Source organism: Strigops habroptila, chromosome Z, assembly GCF_004027225.2.
Source record: "Strigops habroptila isolate Jane chromosome Z, bStrHab1.2.pri, whole genome shotgun sequence".
Taxonomy (NCBI): Eukaryota; Metazoa; Chordata; class Aves; order Psittaciformes; family Psittacidae; genus Strigops; species Strigops habroptila.
In genome coordinates, this window is record NC_044302.2 from 79077956 (window position 1) to 79105067 (window position 27112).

Here is a 27112-nt window from a genome sequence, read left to right on the forward strand (position 1 = left end):
TTCGTGTACATTAATTGCTGAAGATAAAGTATGTGTCTCTGTTGAAAATTATTCAATATTTTACATTTCCGCCCCTGTTCAGCATGAGGGAAAAGTTATATAGCTAAAAAAACTTTGGAAACCAAATTGGAGAAGGGTAGGACAAAATCAAATCGAACTATGATCTTCAGAGCAATGTTACTACACCTTGAGAGAATGTCTCTTCACCTCACAGTTATGTTATACATACATAAATTCTCTACATTTTGTCAGGAGACAAACTCTACAGTCTGTAAATCCAGTCTTTACTAAAAGTGTGTCCACATAAAATGGACTGCAGATTAACCAGCCCCACACAAATAATGACAGCTGACTGACAGAAGTCTTTAATCTACAGTGTTCTCTCATACAGATATCCTGGAACTGCTTGGAAATTCAACACAAATTAATACACAGAAATAAACTAACAGGAATAAAATTTCACCAAACAAATTCCCTCAAAAGGCAAATGTAAGGTCAAAACTCAAGACAATTCAGTCACCTGTAATGTCACTAGGAATTCAAAAGTTGTTGAAAAACTGTTAATACAGTAATACACTAAAACCAGAAGCAAGAATAACAGAAAAAGTCAGCTTCTTTGGGACAGGCAATATGATACATGTTCATAAAAAGAAGAGTGAGGAAAATTCCAACGGATGTTCTAGTCATCAAGGCAAACAAAAACTGATTAGCTCACAGCTTTGGCTGGAAGATTGCATTTCTGTATAGGATTAATTGGAAGTGCAATACTCCATCTGTTTTTTTTCTAGCACAGAGACACATGACTCCTAGACCTGCCCCTCGGACAGATGAAAACGAAAAATTTTTCAGTGAGAGAAAGAGGAGAAAGCACAGGAAGAGCAGTTCATTAGCAGGCCTTTCCATGTGCAAGAGAACCAGACCGACAGAAGTTGCTGTGTCTACTGGTACTGGTACCTATTCTAGGATTTTTGAAGATTCTTAAAGAGACTCCTCCACACACAAAAGGTCCTAAGCAGAGCCCCCACCTTTCTCCAACAAAAGGAATGCTTGGCTGTATCTTCTCAACTGCTAATAAAATAGTAGGCTGTTGTATGCTCTGTAACCTGACAATTTTGCTTCCCATCAGGTTTTGGAAAATAGTTCTTTAGAAGTCTCAGAAAAAGAATGTAAGATCTTAAAGATGAAACAGCATACAATCACTGCAGTAGCAGAGTCTCACAATGAGCCAAGAAGGGCCTTTCACTTCATATATCACAGAGATTTTATTGAACTTGCCCCTTCCAGTAAGCAGGTATCTCAAAAAGTTCTGAACAGCATCAGAGAATCAAAGGATCCATAATAAAGCCCAGCTAGCTAGGTAACTTATTCCTGTTTCCACTAATGCCCAAAGATCAGCAGTTCTCTTTTCCACAAAACTTCTTCCCTCAAAAAGTAAGAGGCAACTGCATAATCTAAGCATGAAGCTCCCTTTAAATCAATCAGAGGAAGTATAGAGATGAAACAGAAAGAAAAGTACCAAGACTTCTACTCATGAAGCTACTTTCACAGGGACATTTGTTTTGTGAATATTCACCACCTCATCCCTCAGAAAATTATGTTATCTTCTTGGAATTTCTCAGTTCAATAATTAGCTCACCAGACTTAAAAATTAATAGACTAAGTAAAATATAGATACATTAGACCCTGAAATGCAAATATGCTGTAACAGACACGTTTTCGTGTCCACATCACCACACAGCCAATATGAGATAGCCAAAGGCAAAAATAAAGGCTTGCGTACGAAAAATTTATGCATGTTCTCAGAATGTGGTATTAATTCAAGAAGATTGAATCCAGTCTTCTCAACAGAAAAAGACTGAACAATCATCATCCACTTTTTTGCAGGCTGCGCAGGCTACTGAAAATTCCCAATCTATTGGTTAAAGTCTGGCAGTTAAAGCTACCTGTTTTCAGTCAGTTTGTACATTATTATAATTGCAGACTAGATTATCAAAGATTAGGTACCTCAGTATGGTAGTTTAACCCCCACAGGCATCATATGAGCTACTATGAAGAAAATCAACTTTATCCCAGCCAAAACGAGTACACTCTGCATTAAAATTTACTTTCTATTATTTTGTCCCACAGATAAAGCCTAGGGAGAGGCTAAAACATTTAGAGATTCCACCCTTTACCATCACCTGAAAGGTCTGCCAGACTTTTTTTAAAAACTCTGTAATGTGTGCTAAGAAGAACAGTATCATTTTGTAGGAATGGAACTCACCGAGAACGAGAGCGACTTCTTGATTTCCGTCTTTCCCTAGATCTAGATCGTTTTTTCAGGGGACTTCTGGATCTGCGTCTGTCCTTGTGTCTTGAGACTGACCTGTTGCCAGATCTACTTCTATATTAACAATGCCAGAAAAAAAATAGTTTAATATTGAAACTTCATGAAAATTAGGTCAATCAACAAAGGCAAAAACCCATAAATCTTGCGCCTCTACATAAAATTATATAAAGAGTTACACCTCAGTAATATACTGTGTACCAACATTTTTGTTGACACTTCACGATTCCCCAGTTGCAAAAGCTCTGCTTTGAAACAAGTGCACCATTTAAGTAATACCCATGTTTCATAATAACCTCTATGAACATTCTGGAAAATACTAATTCATATCAAATTAGGGTATCTGTCCTTAGTAAATTACAGTGCACAAAATCTACTATTGCAATTTCTAGCAGCTTGAAAAAATAATTAATTAGATTTTGTTTCTTTTCCAGGCCCAGTATCTTATTGCAGCCTCGATCACTGAAAAAAGATGGCTTTAACTTGTCTGTTTTTGCTTTGTTCTCCAGCCTTTCAATTTAAATTAGCTTTAAAAAAACAAACTAACCAAACAAAAAAAAAAAAAAGAACAAGAACAAACACTATCACCGATTCAGCAATTAGTCATGTTTTCTTTTCAGTTGGAAGGAATTAGCATTTACTACATAATAAATATGTAATGCAAATAATGTGCAGATACTCCAACAGAAGTTCAGTTAAAGTCTTCTGATATATGTAGTCACAGATTTGATGAAGAAAATAAGACTTTTAAAGTAATGTATTTTTTTTTCCAAAATATTCCCTATTTTTGGAAGATTATACTCCCTAGGAAGCAAAATAAAAAGCTGAATTTGAACATAAAGTTTCAAAACCCTAAATCATTGGACACTTTGCCTGAGAGGTTATGGTGCTATGAAGTTTAACTTACCAAAGACAGAAAGGCCACGTATATAGCTCAATAAATGCTGAAGAACATGGAGGTACAAAAAATACCAGTTCAACTTGTCTTCTGGAGCTCAAGACACAGAGTAATACATACCAAGAAGAGAAGCCAACCATTTTTTTACCTACAGCTTTGCTTCCCTTATCAGCACAGAAATGCAAACTAACCACACAGCAAATTAATTATGATTGAGCCAAAATAAGACCTTGAATCAATTTTATATCATAGAGATTAAAAGTGTTTTATAAAACAGTAAAACTGGGAAGTGGTGAGGATAGTTTACTCTTAGTGATGAAGGAGCCTCAATTATCAGTCTGTCCTTTTTTCAGTACGCTTTCAAAACAGACAGTAACAGTGGTAAATCATTAAAAAAAAAAAAAAAAAACCAAACGAAATCTTAGTGGGTATATTTTAAAGATGATCTAGTAATTTTATTTCCTCTCATATTCCAAAGCCTGTTTTGGAACTGAAAAAATTTAGCAAAGCAAACAAAATCTGAAGAATGAAAAGCTGCCTGTAAAGCCTTTCTTCTTATGCTCTAAAAAGCCGTAGTTTTACATTTACAGTACAGTAAATAAAAATACTGCATTCGTGAACTCAATATTTAGAAGTTCAGGACATCAGGGACTTTCTACTAGAAAAATAAGCCAGCCTATCTGCCCAGGGTGTTAACAGTAAACTAAATGTACAATCTGCAAAATAAAGTTAACAATTTCCTTTTAAAATAGTCACAGGTCACAAGATGGTATTATGCTACATGGCACAAAATAGACCATGAAACCATAGAAATCGTTACGCTACATGGCATAGACAATGTCTTCTAGTGTATTTTAACTGAAAGTAATCCTGAAAACATTTAGAATTTGGAGAGAAAGAGTATCTGTTCAGAGACAAAGTTCCTGGTTACTCTCATCTGCTCAGTGTAAGTTAGTCATCTCTGCAAGGGTATTTGTCTTATAACTCAGTAAAAATCTCAGTAACCACCACCACTCAAAAACCTCCAGTATAATCTCTTAGTATAAAATAAAACTCACACCTACCTGTGTTTTGAGTGTGATCTTTTCCTCCTAGATCGGGATTTTGAGCTAGACCTGGATTCTGAACGAGAATGGGAACGAGATCGACCGCCTTTTCTTTCACTGCTCTTTCCAGACTCTGAGAGGAAAAAACCACTTTGCAGTGTAAGCTCAGAACATTTAAAGATCCCAGTTAACAATCTGGCACAAGTGGAATGTACCACATATAGTGCAAGGGGCCTACTCTTTGCACATCTTCCTTCTTTGCAAATATCCTTCAGAAACATCCAAGAAAGTCATTGCATATACTCGTTGAGTGCAGCCATCCTGCAGCAGTACACATAAACCAGATAATTATAAACAGCTAGCTCTATTAGGAATGGGATTTATGTTGCTGCCACAATGCACAAGATCACAACATTTTTTTAAAAATAACCTGAGAATAGAGTAAATTTAGAGGACGCAATTTTGAAAACAAGCATAAAATGTAAATAGTAATTAGTACTTTCTGTACTTTTAGCTTTTTCAACCACTGTACAATAAATACTGAAGTTTTATTCCTCAAACACTGTTTTGATGAGATGGAGAGAACAGGGTGAAACGCTTGATCCAAAAGCCAGGAAGTCAATAGAAACCTTAACTGTGACCTCACCAGATTTTGGCTCAGACGCTAAAAGATTGTTATTCTGCTGCTTTACACTGAGGAAACACTAGAGCCACTTAACTTCCAACCCTAAAAAGACACCAGAAAATACTCACCCCTTCCCCCCTGTCAAAATCCCTCAAGACTCTGGAGTAACTAACTTACGTTAAGACAATTTCTGGGTTTGCTGGTAAGAAGAATGGCAAAATCTCACTAATGAAAAAGGAGGATTTCAACTGGAAGTTTAACACTGAGAATTCTTTTATGCTGTGGTTTTGCAATCAGTTTACATCAGCATAAATCAGCATGAAATGTCTAACCTCTCAACACACCAATGCCTTCCTCCTTGACCTGGCATCTCAGTATTAACAGGGATCAGGAAACCAATCTGGATGAAAAATGTCCTTTACAACATGTTAAGTTCTATCCCAGATTCATTCTCTGATGCCATTTGCTATGAGGATGCACAGAGTCTTGAGCCAGCATGAAAGAGAACATTGCACACACAGGGACAAAATTAACTTGCTGCAGACAAGGAAAGCATAATGTTACTGCTTTCAGAACCATGCTAGCTCCCTCTGACCATGAAACTATGTTCTTAATGGGTGTTAGAGGAGAACAAAACAAAATATATTTTCCTTTAAAAGTTTGAACTTAAAAAGAAACAACATTTGTTATTAATTTAGCATTAACTTTGTATTTTTTAAAACGTTCAGTGAGCATGTATCTGAAAATAAGACACAATGAAATAGTCAGCCTCATTCCACTGCTTTGCTGCACCAACAGAATTTTGATTATTTTCTTTTTCCCAACACTTAATTGTTCACCTTCAAGTACCCTTTCTCCTGTGTTTGAAAATGCTCTTAAAAGCACTTGCGAAGGTACACACAAAACGTGTCTGTTAGGTAATGAGCATAATATACCCACCTGGCTCAATAGCAGCAGATATGAAAGACTGGGCTTCCCTTACTCTCTTCATCACCTCTTCCAGTTCCTTGGCAGCAGCTTGTGGTGTCATTTCAGGAGGCTTCACTATTGCATTATTGGAGTGATTTATTCTAAATTAGGAAAAATAAAACCTTTAAATCCCAAACACTTCAAAATAGAAAAACAACTAAGAAAACACCTCAACTTCCAAGTACGATTAAAAACTTCGAAGTTTATCGAAACTACAGATGTGTCCTCATGCTCATCTAAGTATCAGAAATGTCTTCTATTGCTTTCAAATCTTACCACGTTTAAATAAATGCAGAACAACATTTCTGTGTTAAAGTATTTTCTACTAGAAGTCTAGGAATCTGTTTCTCTATTTCAGATCAAATCTCTGCGTTAAGGCCTACTAATTACATACACATCATACAGAAAGCTTAATTAGTACTAAAGACTTATGACATCCATATTCTTCTGAGAGAAACCTTGAAACCGGAGTTTATAAAAATGTTCCAGTTTGCTAATAGGTCCTTATATTGAAAAAAATATTCATCATGGCAGTTTCCTGTACATTAAAGTCATAAATGTAGAAGCATACAAAGAAATCTCTCATTCCACAGTCATACGGATAATTAATTTCTTACTTCAGTGGCCTGTCTCCAAACATAACTCCATTAAAGGCAAGAGCTCGAGGTACAGAATTTTGGTCTGCAAATTCCACAAAAGCAAATCTTGTTGGTTGTGTCTCATCACCAGCCATTCGCACAAATTTGACTTCTCCAACTTGCTTAAAGAATTCAAGCAGCTGATCTGCTGTTGTAGTCTAGAAAGAGTCGAAGAGCTCAGCTGAAGTGAAATATACAACGAAACCACTTATCCAATATATCAGGCCATCTAAGAGCTACAGATTTTGGAAAGATATCTCACCCTTACTACACAGGTGACATGAATTTGGTATTTTTATTTCCATTAATCTAAAGAATACACTACAATTTAAAATAGTGCAACCACAAGCTCTGAAGTACTACACCTAGGTTTAAAAAGCATTTGCATAGGACTGTGTGCTTTCCAGGCAAATGATCTGAAATAACTGATAAGGAATTTCCTTACACACTTGTGTCCAAGATATTGATTGCGAATTTTGATCAATTAAACAAAACAAAACAAAACAAGATTACAAGACTTAGCTTCAATCTGTTTTTCTACTAGCTTCCAGCTTGTTTTATTTTATTGCAATCAATAGTACTTTCACACTCTAGTAGCTAATTTAGCAGTCAAAAAAACCTCCAAATAAAATACTTACATTGCCATCAGTCAAAAGCCAATTGCTTTTCAATTAATTCAATCAACTGCTAAAAAAAAACCCCACCAAGTTTCTGACAGACCTAACTTTCCTGTTACAGAAACTCAAAGGTATTTATGCTAATTTATCAACTTCTACTAGGACACAGAATTCCATCTTACTATAGTTAAGCCACTGCACGGTGTTGTGGTACACAGCTACCTTGATCTCACGACTTCAGAAGCATTGCTCAGCTAACACAACCCAGCTGTACATTTGATCAACACACAAAACTGTAAATATGCTTTTGCAATTCAGCTACAGAGTGATTTCTTTCATGTCCTGCCATGAATGAATTCCACAGTTTGGTCTGATCTGATTGGCACAGGAGCATTCAAAATTAAAAATACCACTAGTAACCAAAAAGATTATTATTTTTTTAATTCCTGTTATTATCAACTAACAAAAACTCTTTTTTAACATGTAAGATTAGAATTCATAAATTGCAATTCTACACTTTCCATTAGTATTTCCATTACACAAAAAACAGCTACCTGGGAATTCAAGTTTCCAACATAGACTGTTCTCCTGATTTCATCAATTTTGGATGGATCCACATTCCCCATAATTGGTGGTTGTGGTATTTCTCCCAGAGCTGTAATGTTAGGGTCCAATGCTGCTGCTGGTATAGCCCCCAAAGTGCCAAGTGAAACACCGAGCTGGAAAACACAAAAATAGAATATGCTTTGCAACCAGGCACTGGTGGAAGATACTTCACTTATTAACACTTGCCTGTCTTGTGCATTTCTGTAAAAATAAAGCTAATGAATACAGGCAATACTTTAAGGTCCCAACTGAGCACTTTTTTTACAGAATAAAAATCAACTCATAAATAACTTCCCATAGTTAAAATTTTCTGTGAGCTATCAGTTAACAACTTATTAAAGAGGTCTGGCCAGCAATGCACTGTATCCATCAGAAAACAAACTGGCTTGAATTTCTAACAGTCGATCAATTCGATCAAGACATCTCCAGGCATTGCCTTTTTTTTTTTCTTTCCCCCACGACAAGTATAAAAGGAGATGAGGAACTGCTGAGCCCTTGCCCAGCAAAGCAAGAAGGCAATTTGCAGTGCCCAGGACCAATTTGTTCTGTAATAGGTATCAGTCCATCAAAGGAACAGATAAGGTACCTTTTCGACCAACACATCATGAAAGGCAAGACAAATCACAGTTGAAACGTGAAGGATATTAAGCCTAAATTCTTTTCCTACAAACACAGTCACCTCCTAGAGAACAAGGACAATATACCTCTCTTTTGACTTGGAATTGAAATCTCTCCTGGGGAATGTTATTAAAAAAAAGTCACTTAAAAATCACTACTAAATTGGTCTGCTGAGTTTGAGTGGTTTGAATTTTGTTTTCTCCACTCAAACAGCAACTGCCTTTCCACCAAGCAAATTTTCTAATAAATATGAGAAATTCTCAACTAGGCACCAATATTTATTTTTTTAAATGCAACAAAAGAGAAAACTACTCTATTTTAACTTGAAATTTTCCCTGGATAAGTCACAAAAGCCTGCTGATGTCAAGTAAGGCTTACAGAGGCAAAAGGGAACTAAGCAGAAGTAGCACCAGGTAGCTGCTATGCTTTTTGTCCTGCAAACATGGTTAGGCAAAACAGTCAAAAGCCCTGTTGTAAAGATATCAATTAAAGCACCCTAATGCAGCATTTTAATACTCCAAAGAACTGTGTCAATGTAACTATGTCTTAACAAATTTTTATAGGGTGGATAGCACTGCCACAGGACGAAATTAATGGGTCTAGGGAAAGACAAAAATTAAAATGGACACAACAAGGGATCCATGGATCAGATCGTTCTTGTTCTCTGAACACAGAAAAGGCTACTTGAGTATAGATGAAACCAGAAATCAAACAGCAGATGAATTCTGCTTACTGTAGTCAAAGGGGTTGGTGTAGGTATAGGAAGCAACCCTGCACCAGGCATTAGACTTGTCATAGTAGGAGCAGGCGCCAACAGGGAAAGTGCTTTGGCTTCATCTGGGATTTTACCTGAAGAAGCAAATGAAAGCATTACGCAGAGTTGCAACACTACATAGATGTTACTCTTTCTATGATTTTACAACTACCCTTGCATTTAAAAATGTAATAAATAACAATGAATCTATCTACCAGAACCTTACAAAGAAACAAATAAGAACTTAAGTTTTTCCTTTTACCCTGCCTCTACTAGGAAAAACAAAAGTGAGCAAAACTTCAAAGACTAGCAATCTCATTAATGATTATTTTTAAAACTGAATAATGTATACAATTATTTAACACTTTGAGCTATGGGTCACCTGTACTGGAAACTTAATGTTCATGAACCAAACGATATCAAGCATGGACGCTTTCCCAGGGCGGTGTTTTCGCGGTGATCGAAAGTTGTTTTACACATGACAACCGTTCGTGTTGGCTGCATCACTAATAGCACACAGAACATCAGATACAGAAAAGAAGAACATTTTTTAAAGTTTAATCCCCAGAAATGGCAAATAACCAAACCAGTAAAACAAAAAGAAAAAGAAAAAACAAAGTATGTGCTAACTGAAATTTGTGCTTGTTTTTGTTTTGTTGTTTGGGCTTTTTTTTATTTTTCAATTCCTCTGGTGATACCTACTTTGGATGTAAAAATAAAATAATAATAAAAAAAATACTACTAAACTACTGTGACTCCACTCAATACATATTACAAGTGAAGTTGGAGGTGGAGGAGGGGAGGGCAGAAAAAACTTAATTTGCACTGTCTCACATTCTAGTTCACCTCAGTTTATCTAAAACTCTGACAAATAAGCTTTAAATTTATTGAGATTGAAGAAAATTGCAACTGATCAGCTAAACAAGCTGTATTTTCCCAAATTATCCATTTCCCACTATTTCATTCAGATTATACTCCCCCTGACATGCTAGAGGTTGAAGTAATATCTAATCTGAATTAAACGGACGTTTCATTCAACATTGGCCACAATTAGACTGCTAAATGACCCCAAATCTTCAAAAATCAAGATTTAATAGTTCAACAATTATGACTACAATTATATGTACATATTAAATTTGAAATGCAAAGGCATTTAAACTGGTACAAACATCAAACACTAAACTGAAAAACTACAGGAAAGTTCTAATTATACTCGATACCTATGATCTATTCAAAATTACTGGCATAATTGTATATATGCTATCCAACTGAGCCTTTTGGTATGCACTTTATTAAAGCAAATGCTTTTATTTAAACATTGTTTTAAAAGTCAAGGTATATACAAATACTGCACCAGTGGCTTTTACTGCTTAGGTTCAAACCGTGTATATTTTAACTGCAAAACTCCTAACTTCAGGGTTTAAAAATGAGTACATAGATATTCTTATCAAAAAGCAACATACGCGGTAAGTTTCAAAACACTGTGCTGCTTTAGCTATACAAGTTTTAATAAACTCCACAGGAAACATCTACTTTTAAAAAAATAAAAATAAGAAAACCTGTTCTACAGATCTGCAACAAGGACTGGGTTACAGTTGGATATCACCAAAAGACAAAACAAATCTAAATGAAACTTAATTTGTATGTAGCATGGGTCGAATAGAAAAGATAAAATAACAGTACCCATTTTTCCTCATGCTTCCTATTTACATTTATTTATGTTAAATTTTGAGGCACCTTGCTCCTTAACATGTAATAAACCACTTGACTTTGCTATCAAAAGGAGAAAAATAGGAAAATTATTAGAACTTAATAATTAACTGTGCAATAACGACTTCCAGGGCATTAAAAAAAAAAAAAAACAAAAAAAAAAAAACAAAAACCAAAACAAAACAAAAACCATGCATGAATCTGAGTCATCATCACAATGTTCAGCACTCTTTATAGATCTCATTTTGAAGTCAGACATGCAATGAGAGGTGTACATGATCTGCCTGACTGCTCAGGAGTATCAGGTACTTTCCTGTACATCCTGCCTAATATATAGCTAACTAACAGGCTTTCGAATATAGTTCCAGTAGCTGTGCATGCAAATTAGGCATAGAATTACGTACTAGTTTTTGAAAATCTAAATATTTAAGTGTTTTCAAATGATAAATGAACCAGACCTTATCCTGAACAACTAGCATCTTGCAATTCACTGGATACTCATGCAGGCTTCTACAGGATCAACAAACATCGATCAAGTAAATCCAATGGTGGAAATGGCTCCTGAAGTGGTGTGTCTGCATTCTAATTTAGATCCTTGTCCAATAATGTACATAAGTATATGCCTAATTTAAATATGCGCTTACGTACAGCCAATTCAATATATACTTAACCAGATAAATTTAAGAGATGTTTAGGCATTTAGACCTTTTAAATAGGAACTGAGTTAGGTACATAACAGACAATGAGCCAAGTTCAGAAAGGTACTTAAATACAAGCCTAAACTTTTAAGTATATTGTTCATCTTACTGAAATAATTGGAATTACTCATGTTGCTCAAGTAAGCCACCGAACACTTTCGGTTAAGTGTACCGTTACAGCAGTTCAAAGAATTAATATCATGCATACCTAAATTACAAAGTTAGCAGCATTATTTTCAGAATACTTTGGCCCTTCAACAATGTAACTAAATCTAGTTGGTCAGTTCCATGCCACAAAAAAAGACTGTCTGTTTAATTCAAGAATGATAAAGGGTCTATCTCTACAGACAGAACCCTGAAAATTTGCCTGAATATTCAAAGATACTGCCTTTTCAAAAGATCCTTCTCTACATCTTAAGACCAGGTCAAACTTTTAAAAAATTCTGTAGAAAATAAACTCAGTCTTGGGGGGGGGGGGGGGGGGGGGGGGGGGAAGAAACCCGGAAGTATCTTGCAAAAATACTTCTCTGTTCTCTACACAGTTAAAAAATAAACAAACAAAACAAGCCCACAACAAATTAGTATGTGAGGCCAAATAACCTCACTTTTACAGGCTTTAGGTTCTAGAGTTTTATCTCCATTAATTTATTTATAAAAAAGGAATACAAGCCCACAAAGATACAACAAAATGTGCGTTATGACACAGCAAATTAGGACATTTTAGTTTAAGAATAACTGTTTTGTTTTTAAACTCACAGTATTTAAAAACTGAATGGAAATGAGGTAAAGATATTTATTTTCTAATACGGGAAACAGAGAAAATAAATACGTCACATCCATACCACATCCTTAAAAAGGTTTCTTGGAAGTTCTTGTGTTTAAGAAATTCCAGATTCTATGATAATTTTTTTATTGATTCTTCACTTTGCATAGGAATCCAGAAGCAGACATAGATTAGCTCTGCATTGCCTAGAGATACCTTATGCTTCTTAGGAAATGTACAGTTGTCCTACATATTAGTTATGATTGTTACTTTTTTGTATCAAAGTGCTCAAGAGCCCTAGTCAACCTTGTCCAAACTGCAATCCATTGTGCTAAACGCTGAACAGAAGTATCTGTGTTAAGCAAGTACTAATCATAGTATTTTTATTCCCTTCCAAGTGCTCAGAAAAAATTAATTTCCTACTCTTTGTACTGAAACTACATGGTTAATTCCCCCACCCCCTGAACTGCTTCTACAATAAATAAGTTTGTTTTAAAAATACTTACAGTTCAAATCTACTCTAAATGTAATTAAAGAAATTGATATTTTCCTGCTATTTTAAATCAATGAAAAATGCAGACTTGCAAACAATTTCTGTGTGATCCAGTTCATAACTCTTATCGGATTTAGCAGCAGTGATTAAAGAGATTACACCTACTGGCAATTACCTCAACTGCCACAGCTAAATCCAACAGAGATCACTAAGCAAAGCTCTTCCCAGCTGCACTGCACAGGCTGGTGCATTACCAGAGTGAAACCAACTAATTCCTACGGAGCAGGCTGGGAAGAGCCATGCCTGAGGACTAGACACACCACCTGGTCCGCCACTTCCATTTTACAAGTAAGAACATCATTTACGGACAAGAACTTTCTCAACCACTCCAGCATGAACTGCCAGGGCTTGTGAGATTGTTAGATGACAAAGACAACACTTTTTCTATTTTTCTTTCTTTTTTAAAAAAACCTCTTCTTGAAGTCACCATAGCATGTCAAAGTGCAATATACACGTACATACACACACACAGAGAACTGATTCAATCTTCCCACAAATAACAGTGTTAAAAGACAATGTGCCTCACATAACACATTCCAACCGAAACTTCAGGCTGCATTTGTACTTATGAGTGGTAAACAGTTTTTTTCTGAAAATAACAAGAACAAAAAGATGAAATCTTACTGCCACTGACCTCACTGGAGCAAGGTTTCATCAGAAGCAAACAAGTATTTCATGGCATTCAATATTCATAGAAGTTCAATTTCAGAACTAATTAAACTTTTCATATTAGTCATAAATAGTAAGCCGTCTTTTAAACAGACTGTGCAACCTAAAACTACTCTGCTAAGGGGAAAAATAGCAGAGAAACATCATGACTTTACTTTGTAAAGTTAATTTCTCCAGAAGTATGAGTTTTAACTACCCTTTTCCAAGATAAACTCATGAAGTACAACATATGAAAGAATGAATCTTAAAACAGATATATTTTTTGTTATTCCTGGATCCTGATACAATGTGTTTATCTGTTGAATTTATATGCTTAAATGTATTCCAAATCAAATTTATCTGTAATTCACAACATAAATCACATTCTAAATTCTGTGTATACCATCCACCATTCATAAGCAACTTCAGGTCAACTTCAAAATGAAACACTGCGAACCCTTCACAAAACACCATTTTTACAGAACTGAAGTACCAGTTCACAAGTACAAGGGAAAGAGATTTAACAGAACAGAACAAAACAAAACAAAACAAAAAAAAAAGGGGGGGGGGGACAAAATAAAAATAAAAAGAAACAAAGGAAAGAAATCAAAATAAAATAAAAACAGAGACAGGGCGTCCATCTTCAGCAGGCCAGACTTCGATCTCATTTCCCCCATGAAGGTTTCACTTGGCGGCAGGTTTAGTGGCATGGCAAACAATGCCTAACTCAGGCAAGTGTAACAGGTCTGCCTTGGCCAGTCTAGTCATCTAATAATGCACAAATATCACACAGAGAAAACATACAAAACCAAATTAATAGTCAAAATCCATCTACCAGATAATGTGGACATAAAATTTAGAATGATTAGGGTGGCATCTTTATCTTTCAACCTTTGTGTTCTCAAAGAATATTGTTTAAAGAAAAACCTACCCATTCACACACATGTAAGTCATATTTTGACAGCTTAATAATGTTACTTCATTTACAATTACATTTTTGCCCAACTGTTTATTAATGTCACAAAACTAACATTGTTTTCATTGTGTAGTGATCACCTCCTCATACTCCCTCCATTTACCACTGTTTAAATACACTTAAAATTTCAGATTTTATTCTGAGTTTTAAAACCAGGTTTTCAGAGTTTCCTTTTACCTCTTCCCTATGCTCAATTTGGCACATGAAACGTTTTATTACCAGCACCACTGGCCAAGGATACAATTTTAGCTCCCGGTAGAATACAGCCATCACTACTTTCAAAGCCCATGATGCACTCCACTGGCTATTACTCATCACATGAGACATAGTGAATCAAAAATCTTATGCTGTGCTCTCCAAAGCCATACTTACTCCACACAATAAATTCCTCAGAAAGTTAAACCTACATAAATTCACATGTTTAAAATTACTGATTCTGTTATAAAGTTACATGGAAACACCATTCTGGCATTAAAAAAAAATCTGACCTCTCAACTCAATCACTTGTTCACCTAATTATGCATACATCTCTGTGGGGGCCAGAATAATTTTGAACAGTGTCAATTTTTCTATAATACATTTTCTCAGGAATGCCTAATAAGCCAGCTACAAATGCGGCTGGAACAAGATTTGTCAGAACTTTGATTTTATTCTCCTTCCATTCATTGTCTACTATCAAGAGACACAGGAAAACGTAGCTTTACCTGCCTGTTGCCATATCACGTCAGGCAGTGATCTCATCACAAGAAAACCACCAGGAAGTGTTGTTCATTCATTAGGCGGCAATCTTCCCTCTCTGGCAGTACTGGACCAGTGTTAAGGTCTTTTCGATGAAATGTAAAACTAAGATCCTGAATAATTTGTAGTCAATTATTTAGGGGAAATTGTTCAATAATGAGGACTCCGGTTCCATTAGCCTCTACAGAGCTTCAAGTGGATACAGCCAATATCCTCTTTGTGTTTTAAGAACAAGTTCAAAAAATGAAACCAAAAAGCCCCCAAAACACGGTATGAAAGCACCTAAAAATCTAAGCTTCACAAAGACAAATATACATGCCATATTAAGAAGGCTACCAGGATAGACAGTATATTGGAGGTTAATACAGCCTTTACTGAAAGTACTTATAGAGTCTATGAAGTTTTATAAACTTGTCAGAGTTTGCTAGGAACATCCCAGACCATTATGACAGCAACACTAAATCTCATACTATCCAGATGACGTGGCAAGCATGCAAAAAAAAGGTACTCTGGGACCATTGTTAACAAACTCCAAGAAGTCAACAGTATTTACTGAACCAAAACCTGACTCCTTCAGTTAGAAAAGTTATGTTAATAGGAGGTATTTCTGGACTTTTACAGTCCAGAAATGGTTTATAGTTCAATCATTCTAAATATTGCTGTTCATGGCAAAACAGCTACCATGTTCAAAGTGAAGTTAGGTTCACTCCACCAGCTGGAATGTTTCTACTTTGAAGAGTGAAAAAGTCCAGAACCAAACAGGCAGATGCTCAGTTCCACAATGATCCCAGTGAAGTCAATGGTGCCCTGCCTAACTCCACATGCCTCCCATCGGACCATGCTTCATATAACTGTATTCTGATCTGGGATATTATACAAACCATACAAATTACCTTGTATTCAACATACCTGCAAACATATGACCTCAAAGCTAGTTAAAGTAAATATAGTATTCGCCAAGCATTTTATTTTATTAAGAGTTTTAAAAACATTTTACAGTGGAAGCATTCTGTACAGATCACTGCATTTTTTAAGAGATATCTAAAACCAAAAAAGGAGTACCAGTATACATAAGAAAACCTTTTTGTGGCTCACAAAGTAATATTTTCCAAAATAACAAGAAAGGAAAATCGATCTATTTTTTATTAAACGAGCAGATAAACATTTATATTCAAACACTAATCATCAATATGAATACTAAGTATTTTAGATTAGAGCAATCTAAAACGGCTAAATGCATATATTACGTGCCTACAAAACAAAATCAGGATTCAGTCTAAAAAAAAAGTAATTAGGATCTTAAAAACAAACACACAAACAAACTAAAAAAAAAAAAAAATCAAAAACCAAAACAAAACCCAAAACACCACACCAAAGGTGATACATTAAGATCCAAACTGCAATTTACTGGTGCCAGAAAATTGCCTAATCTTCTCAGTGCTCCATTGACTTCAGTGAGAACTCTGTGTGAGAATAAGCTTGCCAACACAAACCATATTGAAGCAAATTATCTAACCTTCTTTTCCCTCAACATACGTAATAAATTGAATTATCCTAACTTAAATAAACTATCTTTTTTTAATATCAAATTGCAATTAAATCTATATAATTCCATATCTCTCATCCATTTTCAATTTTGTTTCAAGACTCTTTTTCAAAAAGTAATGAAATAAAACAGCAATAGAGCACCACTTCTTTACATAGAAAGCTTAAAACAATTAGCAGACTTTACAAAGAACAACATTTCAGAAAATGTCTAAAATACCAACCTTCTGCACAGGGCACAACTATCAAAGCTCTGTCAATAAAAACCGTGTTAGTTAGATGCTGGGCCACACCAACACTCGATGCTTCACGAAACTTAATATAACATACTTTGGAGGAAAAAGCAAGAGGTGCGTTGCTGCAAGATAAAAGGGGAAAAAAAAGCACAATTAGTCACATTAAATAATTCTATGTTTGGATTTTTAACTATTACTCCTTAATAAAAAGATAGGGTTTAGAGCTCCTGGAATAGTTGGCCAAAAGGCAAGAGTATAGAAATTTACTGATTTGGCTACTTTACTATGTCACTGAAAAAAGCATAGCATAGCACCTCCTCCTTATTAACGGAAACTTACAGAAAAGCCAAAATCCCAAACTAAAAAGGCTAATATTCTTTCATAATCTTGCTAAACAATATTGAGTAGCGTGTTCAAAATTACTACAAATTCCTTTTTATCATCTACTTTAGTCTGGCATAGTGTAGTGAGCAGCAGCTCACTATCTGGCTGGAAAAAAATCTGTGATTTGCTTTACCAACAGAGACATCAGAAACACATAAACACTGTCATTTTGATCAAAACCAAAGAAGTTTGCCTTAAAAAATGTACTCCCTTGTCAAGGCCTGTAACCTTTACGTAAGCAGCTTATTTCTTCATATGAAGGAAGTCCAGTGAAATCTCCAAAGAGAGAATGCAATAAATAAGATACTGCTGGAACATTAGCAGTTTTGATTTGAAAATACCATCTGTCTTCTAGCAAAGCAGTAACTCATGGAAAATAAGTTCTATAAACGGGTTCACCTAACCCTCCCTCAACTGAAACAGAAACACTTGGCAACTTTCTGGAAGAAGCAGTTCAAGTTTAAACCAACCCATCCTGTAGTCCCTCAAATTCCAAGCAGGTAGTCCCAACGTTGTTGTACGGAATTCATTAGATTTTAGTATTTAAATACAATCTCGGAGTTTTAGACACATTATTTCATCACATTAATTGCATAAATGAACCAAGAACTTAAGTCTGAGATAGGCAGACTGGTATGTTTCTGTTTACCAGAAAGGTAACACCTAAGTATCTACAGAGTCAGCCAACTTCTGCATGGCATGCAGAAGCACTTTCTGCTGGAAAATTCTGTGAAAACAGATACACTGAAGAAGCAAAAATAAACAGGGAGTAGGAGAGACATAAACACGAGTCAACCTTACACAATTTACAAAAACATTGCAATATGGTTACATTTCTTCTGCCCATTTATTTTGCTTGTAGTGGCCAATATTTTCACAGTTTCAAGTTTCCACATTCAGGAAGGAAATAACTGTCTAGAATGGCTTCTGAGAGACCTGTAAGGTCTTGGTTAAAAACAGTTTCCAACAGCAAAAGTGGCAGCAAGCCATGGCTTTCTCAGCAGAAATGTTCGTGCACAACTTTTAATCTTACACATTCTTAAGAGCCAGACTTCACTCTCTGCAATGATACTTCTTTATACAACCACCGGGGGTTTGTTTCTTTTGGTTTGTTAGTGGGAGGGTGGAAGGGGCATGTGTGGGAGGAGCGGGCGTTTTGATGCTGCTGTTGTTGCCTAGGGCTTGGCTGAAGGCTCCACTGACAATTCTGTGGTCCAGACTTGTTGAGACTCGAAACAAACTTGGGGTTTGTTGTTTTTGTTTGTTTGTGGGTTTTTTTGTTTGGCTGGTTGGGGTTTTGTGTGGGGCTCTTTTTTGGTTGGTTGGGTTTTTTTGTGGGGTTTGTTGTATTTTTTTCTTTTAACCTTTTTTTTTTTTTTGCTTTCATTACTAGCTCAAAACCATAATTCTGTTCAGGCAGCTCCAGGCCCCATGAATAATCCTTATAAATTTCAACATCTATAAAGCCAGCTCTGACAAGTGTATTTTTCACAGTATTTCTCTCCCTGCATTTCCTGGATTTCAATCACAAGAGCTATGTGGAAAGTATGTTAAAAAAATATTAATATCAGAACACTGCTGCAAACAATGCTGTAAAAAAAAGTCTTGATACAAAGTCCATTATCAACGGAACTGGAAGTTCACATTAATCAGAAATAAACATACCCAGTAAAGGCAACAGGATTACAAATTACCTCTACAATAAATTCTTTAACATTAATACCCTTTTTCTATATACATGAAATGATGCATACAGAAAAGAACACAACTTCACTCTGCTCTGAAATCTCATGCTTGACTAGTAAAAGTTATTTTGTGTGTGAGCTGCATACCTGCAATACCGAATTAGAGAGAAAACAGGCTGCATTTCTACACAATGCAACATAACTATTTCAGCTCATTGCTTCATATATTCAAAAAGATAGGATAATACTCTTTTTAATACTACATCATATATTATTCTTGAAACAAGAATCGTTGGCTGTATTTTTTTTAACAATGTATTTCTACACAAAGAATAGCAAAGGGGGTTCCAACCTCAGTGAAAGCTTCAATTAACTTAGGGAACATAAACACTCTCAAATGACTGAAAGCTGCTAAGTCACCTCCTTCTTATTCCTCAGCATGAAAAAAATTTTAAAAAGCATATTAATGTTTTTTCATTTAGTAGTCAATATTCATGAGACCTGCACTTCACTAATTCAACTTGCTGAATTACATTTTTCGTCTAGAAACCGGACTGAAACGTTGAGTTTCTGCTGTTCCACGAAGGTAACAAAATTAATGCTCTAAAATACATCAGAAGTTTGGATTTCTTACAGAATCGATTTCAAAGCTAAGATGAGATGACATGATTTTTTTGGCTGATTTTAATTCTAATGTAAAAAACAAATTTCGTTTTTAATTGAATTAATAGAAAGAAATTATTTTTTTTAAATCTGGGCCTTAGATCATTAACTACTTCAAGAAAAAACAGTAGCAGAAAATAATTTTAACAAATTGCAGACATCTATTTTACCATCTTTTTGCTTGAGACACCTTTGCTTCCTGTGCACTTGTCAATGAAACACTTTTTTTTATTTATCGTAATACTATTCAAATGTATTTTCAGAGGGTGAACAGGAAATATGTCTGTCTTTGTTTCACAAGGACATTTGAGTAAATAATTTTTTCCAAGGTAATAATTTGAAAGTCAGTTCATATGTCCATAACCATCAGGCAAGGAAAATAGTATTTCTAAAAGTTACGCATAAGAACTATAAATAAAACCAAGAGTAACAATAAGTAATCACAAACCTGCCTCTTATCTCTGAAAACTAAATTAATCATGCAGAACTGATGTTTACAGAATTATAACCTTCACATTTCCATGTCGAAGCCTACTATGGTACTAGATTTTAATATTTTCTGTGTATGTACACTCTGGCAAAATTTTACATATAGGCACAAATATTATTTGCATGTGAACTACTTGCATGTAAAGAAAGTATCTATTTGCCTTAAAGTCTGTTATATAACTTACTGAAAAATACAGCATCAGCTATAACAAAAAATATATTCAGCCAGGAGAAAAACATACTAAGAAGCAAGTGTAGAATAAATCCAAAGTAAAACCCTTGAAACTGTGTAAAAAATCACCATAGATCTATTAAGGAGTGTTTAAAACTCAGTAAGGCCATTTTAAGCATATCTTTACATAAATGGATTCCTATTACTTATACTTTATATATACATATTAAATCATATGCAAATTTTCTGAATGGTCATCACTGAAATCCACTCAAATGTAATGTAATAACACATAAAAATTGATAAATATCAACTTTTTCTGCAATTTAGTTTTTAAAATTGGTATTTTATTCAGCTGAACACTTCTTTGTATTAAAATTTTAGTATCTGGATGTGAATGCCTCCCTCCCCTTTCTGTATGCTTATTTAATTTTCATAAGAAAAACACAAATGGTTTTGAAAGAACATGCCTGCCACTCTCTTCCTAATACGACACATGTATTAAGAAAAAAAAAATCAAAATCTTTGTTTCCTCCCCTTTCTGTTGATCATCATTTGCTTGAAGAAACAATATTGTTACTTTGTGAACCTCAGAATCCCCGATCAGAGTGCATTCCTCGCATGCAGCTGACATGAGAACAGCTACAGCGTGGACAAACGTGTAATGTCCGTTATTAACTGTAATTTTCTGCACACCTCTTGTCAGGGTCATCTCAAGGCATGGCAGGTTCCGACCCTCTGTGAACAGCTATTCTGGCTTCTGTTCGAGCAGCCTTTTCTCAAAGAACAGAGCCCTTCGAACACGGCGAGAGAAAAAAAAAAAGAAAGAGGTGGGAGATGGGGTGGTGGAGGGGGACTGAAATAAATAGTAATAAAAAATTGGCTTGTCCCGCCGGCACACACCGACTGGGCCAGCCGGGCGGGGGTCGGGCCTGGGGCTCCCTCGCCCGCCCCGCCTCTACTCAGATCGAGAGAAGAGAACAGTGGGCCGCAGAAAGAGGGTTTTCAGGAAAAGGAGAAAAAGCGACCTGCGCCGGCGAAGCGGTGCGGACACGCTTCTCGCCGGGCTTTCGGCTGTGCCTCAGTGCCGGCTCCCCGCAGCGGGCCGGCGGCACACAACCCCCACCGCCCCGGGGACGCCGCGGCCACCCCCCGCCTCTGGCCGGGGCCGCCATCTTAGGTGCGGGCGAAACTCCCGTCCCTGCCATACAAAGCGATGGGACACGTGACACACACCCCCCGCGGGAAGCGGTGGTGCCCGCACTCAAAATGGCGCGCAGGGCCTTCTGCCTCATCCATCCCCCACCACCCCCCTCAGGCCTCGCTGGACCTCTCCCTCCTCCCAAGTCTCTATCTCTCCGGAGGCCAGCACAGGCCCCACTTACTCCGGGGGGTAGAGGCGCAGTTCCTCGATATCTCCCAGGAAGCCGAAGAGGGTCCGCATCTGCTCACTGGTCACTGCCGAGGACAGGTTCGTGACCTGGATGACGGACGTGGGGCCCAGGGGGAAGCCCAGCGGCACCCCAATCCCTCCGCTGTTCATCATGGCGAACCCCTCACGGCCGCTCCGCTCGCGACAGTACCACACGCAGCCGGAGAGGCGGGCCTGACCACAGAGGCGAGCACGCGGCGCCTGCTGGAGCGCCCTGCCGCGCGGGCGCTCTAGCGGCACACTCGACTGCTCCCTGGAGGAGCGTCTGGGCGGGCGGCGTTCGGCGCCCGCCGGATGGGCCTACCGGGGAGCAGCACACCCGCGCAGGCCGGCCGCCGGCACCGCTGCACTCCCGGCGGAAGCTCCCAGGGTGCCGGCTGGGCTGCCGTTGCCAGGGCGGGATCGGCGCGGGGCCTCGGCCCCGCCTAGAGAGGGGCGCGGGGCCGCGTGCGCCGCCTGGCCGTTAACGGCTGCTTCCCGCGGGGGCTGCCCTCACGTACCTGACCGCCGGTTACCCCGACAGCGGCGGTCCTGCGGCAACGGGAGGGGCTGCTCCGGTTAAACCGGGAGTGCCAAAGGGCCTAGGTGCACAGCCTCTGTGCCAGGGCAGCGTCGGGTTCCCAAGAGGCAGTTTAATTACCCTAGGGAATAAACCATTGAAAAACCCGAACTACGTTTAGTCAGGAAGGGGTTGTAAGGCAGTAAGTTGTCAATGGTTTTGTTGTTGGCTGCGAATCTGTCCCAGTTAAATTGAGTTTACTTGGAGTTACTGTTCAAGCTCTCTTTAAAAATTAAATTGGAGAAAAATGAGACAGCACTGTGTGGGGGGGTGATCACCATTAAGGATCTAACTGCAGCCCTGGGTGGTACAGAGCTGTGTGTCGGAAAGGCTTACTGTTTCACATATGATTGTTTTGGGTTTAAAGACTTTCTGTACGCCAAACCTGAACTGAGGAGGGGCTGAAGTATTTTTTAAGTTATCTGGGCTGAAAGGACTGCAAATTCTTGATACTTCGCTGAGCAAGTAGGTCAGTTGTCATGGAAGCTCCATAGATAAGCCTCAGTAGTGCTTCCTTTATTGATGCTTAATATGTTACAGAATTTTAAGTAGTGTCAAGCAATTGGCAGAGTTTTATTTTAAAATGCCTATGCATATGTTTCAGGTACTACTTCAAAATGAATCAGTGCATTCATACTCTTTTTCCACATTCCAAAAGTACAAGATTTGGGATCAAAGTTAAATCCTTTCTTTCAGCCATCCTGATAGCTTTAGATTAGCCTAAGTTTAGAGAAGCTCAACTGGAGATTTCAAGATCTTTTGTTATATATTATGGATAATTAAACTCTGGTTTTAATTAAACTATCTCATAGATTGTCCTATCTATGAGAACATTACGTAAGGAATTCCTGTGTGTTGACTAATACATCTGATCCAAAGACAGTTAGCAGAGGCGTAGAAGCTATTACTGCCTTGAATATTATTGTGCTTTCTCCTTGCATCAATCTGTGCAGGGTAGCAGAAAAATGAGTTCTAACATACACAAATGGAAAAGTCCTGTGATGTCAGAGCTGACTGGGATACCCTCCTTCAGAGAAAGCCTTGAGAAATACATATGAAATTCTGAGCTCTTGATCTGCTTCCCAAAAAACAGAACATAAGAAAAAAGCACTGTTTAAACTTTGTACTTTGTACTTTAAACTTGTCAGTCCCTGCCAGAAGACAAAGCTAGCTTGGAAAATAATACAAATAAATAAACCCCCAAAACCCTCAGTTCACACAGGCTGCCATTAAAATGCGAAAAGCAAACAATGACTCTGTTTTAGCCAAGCTGTTCAAAATTTAAAAGTATTTGAGAGCCACTCCCTCTCCTATAATAAGAAACAGAGCTACTGAGAGAAAAAAAAAAAAAAAAAAAAAAGGTAGGCCATTGTGTAGTCAAAATTCTTTCAATTTCTTTCAAAGTTGCTCCAGAAATTAGGCTGAGTGGGATTTGGCAGTTCATAGGGGTCCACTGGTGAGCAGTTTTCAAACAAATCCATGCATCAACAACACACGTTGATGAGGGCAGATAAGCAATCCTTTCTGAAAACAAAAAGTGGTTTGGTTTTTTTTTAGAAGTGCAGAGCAAATCTCAGAATGTGGAGCATTTGCTTGTCCTTACAACAACATATTTTTTCTGTTTAATTAATCAGCTGAGTTTTCCCTGCGAATATCATTTTCCCCTAACACTTCATTCTTCTCTCTTCTTTTTAGATTCTGAAAAACAACAGCAATACATTACCCTTACAGAGATCACAAAACTGAAATTCCATGTTACCTACAAGTGAAATGGTTTGGAATTGGTCGGTAGATCATATAAAGTAATACTTTGTATTGGCTGAACAGCACGTAGATCACACATAGGATTTCCAACCTAAGTACAAGTGTAAGATGGTCGATAAAAACTTTGCTTGAGAAAGCTTCGTGCAAGTACATGAAAAATCTCAGTGAGTATATGTCACTGTCAGCAAAACCAGCTCATCACAAAGGTTTGTATCAGAGTATTTGCCTGCATGTCGAACTGCTTTTCCCACTTGTCATAATATTTTTCTCAATCACCAGTTCTTCCTTATGTGATGTTCTAACAGCTGCTACATGACACACCCAGCACTCTTATCAAAGAAAGAAGAAAGACCAATAGGTACGTTGTTCAAGGAGGAACTGCCTATGTGGTGTAGGATGGCTATATGACTGGTACTCCTTTCAATGGGCATTTCTTAGCTGAGTTTGGTTATCAAGTGGCTAGGTGTTCCAGTGTAGGCTGTTTAGGTATCAACTCACATTAATACATTTGCCTGATGCGAAACAACACGCTCTTTGGTTCTGTTTATTTAGTCAGGCTTTCATAATTAAGCAATTATGCACTGAACTCAAAATAAAAAACTAGCAGTTTTTAGGGAAAAACAAATGTCCAAGCATTAAAATAATCATTAGATAACACAGCTTGAATTTAGGGAACTTTTGACATCTTACTGAGACTTCAAAAAAAGTTTGAGTGAATGGTATGAATGTTTAAAATACTGCCATCATTTAACCATAACTAGCACCTTTGGTTCATATTAAAGCATTAAAGTTGCGTTTGGTACACTACTTTTTATTTATATAAGATGGTGAATTTATATGTTTAACTTGATTTTTCAGTATAAAAGAGGGATTAAAATAGACATATATCAATATGGGGAAGAGATCCAATAAAAACAAAGCATTTTTCTTCTGAATGTTCTTTCACAAGCAGTACTAGAATGCCACTAAATGCCAGTATATTTGTATAGCTTTTGCTACTTTAGTTTGTTTCCATACACAATAACTTTACACCGTTTGCCTTATTGTACAACCAAAATTCTGATGTGTTGATGCAGAACACAGGAAAAAATTGCATCTTTTACAATATGAATATTCCTTCTCTTGTGAATTAATCAAGAGGCATAATCTTCAAATGCCAGTCTCCTCCTACTACTCACAGTAGACTGCTTGTTCAGACTGATTGCTGATAATACTCTTATTTTCTCAGCTTTTGCCCAGGCATATGCTGCAGGTCAGGGTATTTTTCTGCTGCTCCTAAATCAGTCAGGAATTTTACTCAATGTATAAATTCATGCAGAGATGCATGCCAAGGTCTGCAGGTAGCCAAAACCTCAGTTCTGATAGCATGAACTTTTTCATCAGAGTACTTGATTACAATGACATCTGAAAACAAGAGTCTGTGTTTTGTCTACAGTTATTTCAGCACATTTTATTTGGGAATAAAACTGCGCATGGAAGTAGGATTTTTGAAATATCTGATGCAATTCAGATTCACAACTCAGTTTAACCTGAACTAACTTTCAAGTCAGAAAATGTTAACTTTGTAGCATTTCATAGTCAATAGACATCATTCTAAACTCCACAGTGCTTCCCAAATAATCAAAATTGCTTTTACCCCCTTTCCATTGTTACGCCATTCAGTTTTATCAGGTAGCTGCTCTCTTTTTTGTATATGCCTTAGTATAATTTAGTTAGTTATTTTGTTGGTTTTATTGGTGGTGTTTGTTTTGGTTGTTGGGTTTTTTTAACAAGACTTATGTAATAGAAGAAGACATCTTACAAAACCCAAACTTATAATTCTGTGAAGTAATCCCTAATCCACCACATCTGTAATCTCAAAAACTATAGAAAATGCATTCAATGAGACATTTTTCACAAAGTATGAGGCCAAGTTTATATCCCTACCCCCAAAAAATATTAAAAGATTTTTCTAGCATAAAATTTCTGTAGTAGCAGGTTTGTTAGTTTTGCGGGGTTTTTTTCGGATGACATTTGGTCTAGAAATCTTAAAATCCTGCCTGTATTATTAACACACGAATTCTACATATTCAATGTAAACACTTTTCAAATGTGCTGCCTCTGGATGGCAGTCAGCTATATAAACTGGCATGGTAAACTGAAACAGCTCTGAGATTTCTGCATGTGCTTTTTATCTGGTTTATGGCAAACATATAAAAAAAGTTAGGATTGTTGTATTTAGTATAGCAGTATCAGTCAGAAGAGTTGCATTAGCAGCTGTATGGGTGCGTTTTATAATGAAGTTCCCCTTCTCCCCATGAAATTGCTTAAAGATCAAGTAGCATTTCTCAACTTTCAATTCTTTTTAAACTTACTCTGAAATAAGATGAGGGACTTAGCTGACAACCAATAGTATCTAGATGGTGTTTTTATCTCCGACTCTCCAAGCACATACTAGCAAAGGAAGAGTATCACCACCTTTTAAAGACTGGGAAAATGCACCAAAACGGGAGAGAGATCTGAGAAGAGATTCTGCATCCAGTTATCATGTCAGGGCAGCATTTCTTCAGTCACTTATGCAATCTAGTGTCTGTTTTCCAGACAACACTACTTGGATTGCAGAAGCATTTCTTCTTGAAAAGGGGTTCTTAGAAAATCCCCTTTTAAACCGTATAAAATTCTACGTATCGATGTTGTAAGTTTATATGAAACTGAAAGTTTTATGATATACTTTTAAAATCAGTATATGTGAATATGTATATGTAGGGGAAGGAAAAGAAAATGTTAAAAAACATTTCTTTTTAAGAAATTATTTATTTAATTGAGTGTCCACTGAGAGATCTACTTGATATTTTTCTGGCAGGACATGACGACATTCATTGGAACTGATTGGGTAGGTCTCTGCTATTTCTGGAAAAAAATAACATCTCTTTTCTTTGCCGTGAGGTTTGTCCTGTTGTGAGGGATATTGGTTTGAAGGAGGATAATCCAGGTATTGCTGCAGATAAAGTAGCTGCTTTA

At 36.9% G+C, this 27112-nt stretch overlaps 1 protein-coding gene across 6 annotated transcripts in view; it reads right to left on the reverse strand.

Moving 5' to 3' along the window:
* Positions 1–22142, reverse strand: part of SREK1 (splicing regulatory glutamic acid and lysine rich protein 1) — a 33111-nt gene extending 10969 nt beyond the window's left edge. For 2 of the 6 annotated variants that reach the window (XM_030471061.1, XM_030471063.1), the window contains exons 1-8: positions 21743–22142; positions 16953–17086; positions 9077–9192; positions 7674–7838; positions 6482–6660; positions 5835–5965; positions 4289–4403; positions 2264–2383 (exon numbers count right to left, since the gene is read on the reverse strand). In XM_030471061.1, coding sequence (XP_030326921.1) covers positions 2264–2383; positions 4289–4403; positions 5835–5965; positions 6482–6660; positions 7674–7838; positions 9077–9192; positions 16953–17086; positions 21743–21903 — 1121 coding nt within the window. In that variant the 5' untranslated portion in view covers positions 21904–22142. Of the gene's footprint in view, positions 1–2263; positions 2384–4288; positions 4404–5834; positions 5966–6481; positions 6661–7673; positions 7839–9076; positions 9193–9479; positions 11971–16952; positions 17087–21053; positions 21152–21742 lie in introns of those variants that run through there. The other 4 variants (XM_030471064.1, XM_030471067.1, XM_030471066.1 and 1 more) reach the window with 4 other exon arrangements.
* Between the last annotated feature and the right edge of the window lie 4970 nt (positions 22143–27112).